This window comes from Manis pentadactyla, chromosome 17 (genome assembly GCF_030020395.1).
Source record: "Manis pentadactyla isolate mManPen7 chromosome 17, mManPen7.hap1, whole genome shotgun sequence".
NCBI lineage: Eukaryota > Metazoa > Chordata > Mammalia > Pholidota > Manidae > Manis > Manis pentadactyla.
The window spans coordinates 11,882,670-11,890,372 of record NC_080035.1 but is presented as its reverse complement, the minus strand read 5'-3'; the positions used below and the strand labels follow the sequence as shown (position 1 = coordinate 11,890,372).

Here is a 7,703-nt window from a genome sequence, read left to right as displayed (position 1 = left end):
TGGGAAAAGAAAATAAACAGAATCCAAATCTGTTGACAGAAAAGGACCTATTGGTTAGGGATCCTCTAGTTTGCAAACCACAGAAAATCTAACTTATTCCAGCTTTGGAGAAAAGAGCAATGACTGGGGGTAGACCTGGCTTCAGATCCAGATGATGCAGGGCTTGAAATGAGGTCACAAAGATCCGTATCTCAGCCCAGCTTTCTTTTAGCTACCTCCGTCTTCTGGACCCACATAATGGCTCCTGCAGGAGCCCCATGTTCTCTGCTCATGGCTGTGGCACTTTTAAGAGTTTAATTTTCAAACTACTAATCCCAGCAGAGAGAGGAGCTGGGACAAGATTCTGAGTCCTTTATGGGCAGTTCTGTCTGACTGGGTGGGTCACCATGGCCGGGGGAGCAGCGGATGTTCCGCAGAGCTATTTCTGTAGCCACGCTGGGATTCCCCAAAGAATGAATTCTGGGCAGCCAACTGCAGACAGTATTATCCCAGCTCTTCCCCAAACAAGCATGGAAGGACACCAAACCGTGCTCTCTGAAGCTGTGTCTCTTCGCTCCCTCTGTTCATCATTTCCCAGACAGAACTGATTCCTCCCTCCCTTTGCTCCATGACACTCCAGTGTATAATGTTAATAGGAGATAGTCTTTGGCATTGTAATAATTCTTACAATCTCTGCCTTTGCCACTGGACTGGGCATCTCAAAAGCAGAAGTAAAATGTTTTCAGTTTACCCACAGCTCCTAGGGGGACTCCCTAAGTTTGGCATATTGTGGGTGCTTCATAAATATGGTGGGTTTTAGGAATGGATGAGTAGTAACATTGTCTACAGGAACATTTCACCTCCAGCATGGGCTCTGGGTTGAGGGGCCACGACGTTGGAGTGGAAAGGTCCCATCTGTACTGTGTGTCTGTCTGGTGCCCTGCTGGACAGGGAGACGGGGGCGTGACTTGCCTTTGTGCTGTACACTCACCCGTGGATCCTCTGACTCGGTACACTTACCCTTCCCTTTGGGGTGTCTTACAGAGGACACAGAGTTCCACTAGATCCTGGCAGCCAAGCAGCTCGACAGACTGGAAGGGTATGGAGTGGAGTGCTGTCATCGCCGGTTTCTGGAGGGGACTCTGGATTTACGTGCTGGCCTCATGCACCTGCTTTAGGGCATATGCTGAAGGACAGAATGCTGGTCACACTCTACTGGGTGGGGCAGCCAGCTTTGAAAGTAGCCAAAGTGGTGGCTAAGAGTGTGGACCTTTGCCACTTCACAATGTGGGGCTCAGTCTCTCCAGCCTCCAGTAGTTTCATCACTGCGCACAGCCTAACTGCAGTCAGTGCCACATTTTTCAGGTTTCTGCCAGTATCGCCACTTGCTTCCACATTAGTTAAGGTTAGTCGCTGAAGCAAGCAAATTCTAAAACGCATAATGTGTGAAACACAAGTGCTCACATAACTGTGCTGGCCAGTTCCAGGTTAGGTGGGGAGGACACTGCACGGTCATTCAGGGTGACTGACAGGATCTGTCCTGTCCAGAGGCATCTTCTGCATCGGGCAGCAGAAGGAGCACAACAGATCGCTGAGAACGGTTTTCCCCTGGCCAAGTCTGGAGTGTCCACTCACTTCAGCTCCCCCTCCATGGACCAAAACCAAGCTCCACGGTCTCCCCTAACTTCAAGGGGGTGGGAGATGTCACTTAGCTATGTGTCCAAGCAGAAGAGGAAATGGGATCTGGGGTGACCAACTTGTCCTGCTTTGCCTGGGACTTTTCTGGCATTAGCACTGGAAGTCCCACTTCCTGGCAATACCTACAGTCCCAGGCAAACAGGTATAGTTGGTCAGCCACACGTCTCCATGGCATCTTCTGTCTTCCTAAGGAGAAAAGCTAAGTCTTCTGTTTTCTTGGTCTCTAGTCTGCAGTGGCTATCAACTTGGGCTCAGGGCTGAACTCAATGTATTTAAGAGACAATACAGAAGATTAATGGAGATACATTCCTGGAAACTTGGAGCACACACAACCGCAAACACTTTGTCCCTAAATGAGTTGGTTATTAAACAAAATGGAAGGGATTATACTACCACGAGGAAGGGCTACCAATTCAACAAGAATTCTTAAAACAACTCACAGAAATAGTCGGCAGAGGACTGATCCACAAAGGAACAGAGAAGGAATTATTGAGGCGTTGTATCACACAAGGCAACTTTCACCAGAACCCAAAGGACCTCATTTACCCTACAGTCAGCTGACCGGGCTGTTCCTGAGGGCAGGGCCTGCGGTTCATTCACTATCCCTGGCACATAGGAGGTCCTCAGGGAACCTTCTCTGGGTCAATTAACACATAGCTTACCAAACATCCTGTGCCCACTTTCTCTCAACAAAACGAAGAGGGTTTTTTTTGTCTTGTGCCAAAGGATGAGCGACCATTTGGGGCAGAAGTCTGGTTCTGAAGACACACAGAGGAGGCCTGGAGGCTGGTGGCCTGTGGGCCAGAGCAGCAGAGCAGCTGCGCCTATGCTTGGGCTGCACAGGCATAAAAACCAGGAATTTTCTGAGACTGGATTTCTGGTTCTTCACAAACTGGAAGATCCGGCAACGCAGCGCTTGAATTCCCACAGGGCAGCAACTGGATGGAGCTGAGCAGCAGCTGTCCCCTGAGTCACGGCACACTCTCCAGCTGCCAGTCCCTTCCTATTGTCTCACCCTCACCTCACTTCGGGGAGCTTCTCTGTCCCATCCTACAGATGGCTGTGCCCAAACCACCTGGATTAAAGTGCAGATTGTAATATCATAGCAATTTTTCACATTTAAAAATGGCTACCGAACATTCCAATAGTTGCTGATGACGCCTCATCACTAATCCAAGTGATCTGGGACCTGCCTGGCATTCCACAGAACTCTTTCACATAGAGCTTTTATCCCCACTAGGAAATTAATTATTTAAGATAATTAATAACAATTAATATTTAAGATACACAATTGTGTGTTATTATTTTCAAGCATGAACAATTCTCTAATCCCTTCTCTAACTCACTTAAATGGTTTCACATAAACGGCTACCTTTAGGTATCATTTCACAGATACAGAAGAAAGGGTGCATTTTTGTCCATTTCCTAACTGGCATTTTTTTATGTGTATTTTGTGATAAAATTTTAACAGCCATCAGTATTATGAAATACAAAATCAAAAGCTATTAGAAAATAAAACTACCACAGCTTTATCCCTCCAAAAAAATACAAAATTAAATACATAAACGAAAAGATGAGTGACTCGAAAACGATAGGCTAACATTCCTTGAACACTTGCTCCGAAGCCGTCTGTGCTCACTGCTTTCCAGCACTATCCTTACAGAAACCCGGTGGAGATGGCGAATCTTTTAAGGAGGAGGAAACAGAGACCAGCAACTAAGTTAAGCGACCTGCTGGAGGTCCTTAGCTAGTAACTGGCAGAGCTACGATTAAAACCAAATTAATTTTAGTCCAAGAAGTTAAATGAACAAAACAACATACTCCCCTCAAAAAAGAACAGTCATAAAAAGCAGAGGACTGTAGCATCCTTTGGCAGGACATAATCTTCGCGAGCTAATCCAGCTCGTATTTTACAGCTGAGAGAGGTTCTGAGAGGTTCCATTCCTTGTCTAAAGGCCGGTTACTGCAGGGCTGGCCTGGTGGCCTGGCTTCACACTCAGCTTGGCGTGTTTTTCCCCCACGCCCGCGCAGGAAGCCTACCAATCTGCTTCCAAATTTCATTGGTAGGCACATTTCTCTTCTTTGGGGCAATTTTACTTGAGAGAGAGGAAACTTGATTTTCTCTGTTTTCGTTTCTAACCGTTATGCCATTATTGCTTGTCAGAATGGATTTGAAGGTGACCACTAAAAGCAACTCATGTTTTCAGGTACTTGGTAGTTCCAACTACTTATTTTACATAAAGCAAGGGCAGGGTAAGGTCTATTGAAAATTTCATTTCTAATTTCAGTTATAATTAACTTCAATATATTTTGTGTGTAAATTTAAAGCTGATTCTGGCATTGTATATTCATCAAATAATGAAACATAATGTCTGCTTTTAAAGTATGCAGAAAAAAGTTCATAATTACTGAGCTATGAACACTGTTAATTTGAATCAGAAAGCAGACATTCATTAAAGCCATGTAAAATTCCTTCCGTTTCTCCTTCACTGAACAGCAGTCTCCCCTGCTGCAACTGACGTCACGAACACCCACTGCTGGTGCAACATTCCACCCCCTTCAAAATCTTCCCTGCTCCAGGGAATGTATATTATCAATTATAGAATAACCTGCAAGCCAACAGAGCCTAATCAGGTTCTGTAAGAAAGTAATAAAATGGCTTTTTAAATTATTTCCAACACTCTTGGACATGTAGGTCAATCACTTAAAACATGTTTAGCAATTATAAAATAAACATGTATGGAAAAACATCTTTTGATTTTAGTAATTCACTCTTATTTCACATACAATATTCAGCTTTCAAAATGTCATGGGAGTCTCACATTTTTAATAAAAAGTCCCCAAATTCCATTAAATAGAGAAGAAATTTCAATATTACCTTAATGATACATTGACATGAAATATCCAAATTTTCCATAATTACCACCTTTGGCGTCATGGATTTTTCTTAAAAATATTAAAGATGATACAGCTAGATTTGTTAACATTTTCTTTTTTAAAGGAAATTTAATTACTACATGAGCATCCCTTTAAGTCTAATTTATATAACCTTCAAATTAGTATGACAAAGATGCTTTTAAGTTCTCTCCAAATTCCCCAAACTATCTTACAGAACTGCCACCAGCCTTGGAGGTCACCAGTTTATTGCTTTAACAGGAGCTCTGTCACCACACCTGCCCAGTTCTTCTCAGGGAGCTGGGACACTCCATTCACCTATCAGCCTCCCCGTGGCTCTACCTTAGGGAAATGAAGGATTCAGAAAAATTAAGTCCTTGTCCTGCAAAGGGCTTAAGCCTCCGAACTGGGGAGTGCCCCAATTCCCACTGGTGGAGGGGTCTGTTGCTGAGGTTTTGTGGGGCCTGTTCACTGGCTGCTGACTCCTAGAACAGAGGGGGGCCCCTCAGGCTCACTCTTCAGGTACAAAATTGCTTTAGGACTTTTAATCATGTTTTAGATTTTGACCTATTTTAAGAGTCTTAAGGCATCAACCAGGTGGATCTCTCTTGCTCATCTGGTCCCACTTCAAATCCAGTAGAGGAAATCCCTGGAATCATCCTATCTTTTGCTTGGAAATTCTGAAAGTGGACTCAGTTCAAACTAGGAAAGGCATCCCAACTCAGGGTGATGACTTCTTAAAATAGAAATCAGCTTCTCACTTCCGTCGTTTGATCCTAGTGCTGTTCAATGGCATTACATACAGAATAAGGTTCATTCCCCTCTCAACTGGTAAACATTGGAAATTTAAGTATTCCATGGACTCCTACAATTTGAAAGCCGCAGAATTTAGATACTACTTCTTTCAATGCCCCACCCACATCAGCTGTGAGGAATGATGCCACTTGTGCAGGGCATACAACTAGTCTGAAGAACTAAGCTCTCTTCCCTTGCTGGTTGAAATACTGCAATGTCTATTTCCTTTTACTTTATAGTCAACTCACTAACAGTCCTATTTTGTCCAACCTTTTCACTCCCCTTCAGGGTTTTATCAAAATTTTAACTTTACTTGGAAATTGTTGTGGAAATGACTGCAATTATGTTAACACTGTAATATGAAAACACTTATCAACATTTTATATGCTTTATTGAAAGTTAACAAGTGCAACAGTTAAATACAACAACACCTTACAACTGTGTAGAGAACATGCACAGAAACATATGCATATAACTACTTACAGGTAATATGCAAAAACCCCTACTGGGAAATCACTACATTAGCTAGAACTGGTCATTTTTCAAAGCATTCAACTGGCTCAATCAAAAGACTTCAGTGAACAGGGATTTACTTCAAGATATTCAGCAGCTAGAAGATTTCAGATTACACAAAGTGACTAACTGTGCCAAATTTTAAAAATTTCTTTAGGTGTGGTTTCTTTGTGTACCATTGTTTTACGGAGATCTCTATATAAAAGACAATCCACACCTCCTCAGACAGCCAATGAAACATCTAAATTTCAATCTGTACAACCTAAATAGTAGTTACAGTCCTCTATTGTACAAAATAGTTACACTACATACACAAATATACAATACGCAAAACAACCTTCATGGAAAGGTAGCCTAGGTCCCAGCTACCTGTCACTGTTTAGTCCCTCTGTTTTGGGTCATCTACTATTTCAGAAAGAGGCACAGTACTTATTGTGGTTTTTTTTGGATTTTAGTGACAGTAATGAACTGTTTCCCCTTATTTCAGGTGACACCGTGCATCAGTCTTCACTTTCACCTCCCTTTCAAGTTCCTCATGGGGAGAAGAGGAGAGAGACAAGTCCAGTGGAGCGCCACTGCTCCTAACCCCATACAGCACACTACCTGCAGGGAGGAGACAACTCTTGCAGGTGGGGGTGGGGAGCAGGGAAGGGAAGGAAAGGCACACAGCTCCTCAGCATGAATTAAACCATGTCTCACATATCTGCCAAGCTGCACGAGGCCCCAGTATATCCATGCTAATTCTCTGATTAACCTTTAATTCACCCAACTAAGACATTTCTTCAAGCCAAAAGCATATGAGTGTTTAATACTGGAGAAAAGAGATAATGGCATATGTCAGTCTCACGTCTCTTTTGCAGCGAGCAATGAAATTCGTGACTGTGGAGGCGGACTCCCCCTACTACATCTTCGCGGGTCTGTTCAGTTCAGACAGCAGCAGCCAGGTCTGCGGGGGCACAGGAGGCTATGCAGTTGGTCCTGAGCCCTGGGACGCTGGCTGGGCCGGAGGCTGTGTGGTCCCCTGTGGCTGTGTGGTGGCAGGGGGGGAGCCAGTCTGCAGCTGGGCCTGAAACTGGGCAAGCTGCTCCGGACTGGCCAGTGTCTTCAGCAGATTGTTTTCCTGCTCCAGCTGGGAATTCTTCTCTATTAGTTCTTTGATTTGCTCTTTCAGGACCTCTACTTCCTCTCTAACTGCATACATCAAATGGCTTTTCACCAGATCCTGAAAAGGAAAGGGGAAAAAAAGGTTTAACTTACTATTTACTATTTCCTAGACTTTAAATTTCTAAACCAGTCTTTTTTTTGCATGACTCTCCCTGACCATTGACATATCCTGCCTTTAGGGCTCATCTGAAGGCCCTTGGGGAAACTACTGCATACAACCGCACTGCACAATACTCAAGTTTGATGTATAAAGCCATCAAGGCTTTTAAGGGTCTGTGCTTTCTTTGCAGCCCTTAGCCAGGAATATAGAGTCGGGTTTCCTACTCAAGATGGCAAGAGGCACCGGGATTCTGGGTGGCGGGGCAGGAAGCCGGCCGTCGGGATGTCCAGGCCCGCGGGGACGGTAACGCCTCCCCGCCCCCAAGCCCCTCCCCCCGCCCGCCGGACCGCCTCCCTCAGCACCGGCTGCAGCCAGTTCCTACAGAGCATGTTGCCGCATTTTCCTCCTGCCACCCCCACTTTTCGTGATTAAGCTGACATCACAGAAACCTGGGCAGACGTCGCAGCCAATGGGAGCTCGAGCTATTTATAGCTCGGAATTAAAGGTTCGGAGTTTGCCTAGCAACAGTGGGCAGAGAATCCCGTGAGAAGAGCCACAG

At 44.6% G+C, this 7,703-nt stretch overlaps 1 protein-coding gene across 5 annotated transcripts in view; it reads right to left on the bottom strand.

Annotated features, from left to right (window-relative positions):
- Positions 1-5,736: 5,736 nt before the first annotated feature.
- Positions 5,737-7,703, bottom strand: part of TSC22D1 (TSC22 domain family member 1) — a 172,598-nt gene continuing 170,631 nt past the window's right edge. For all 5 annotated transcript variants that reach the window (XM_036889731.2, XM_036889734.2, XM_036889736.2 and 2 more), the window contains one exon: positions 5,737-7,102. In XM_036889731.2, coding sequence (XP_036745626.1) covers positions 6,845-7,102 — 258 coding nt within the window. In that variant the 3' untranslated portion in view covers positions 5,737-6,844. The remainder of the gene's footprint in view (positions 7,103-7,703) is intronic.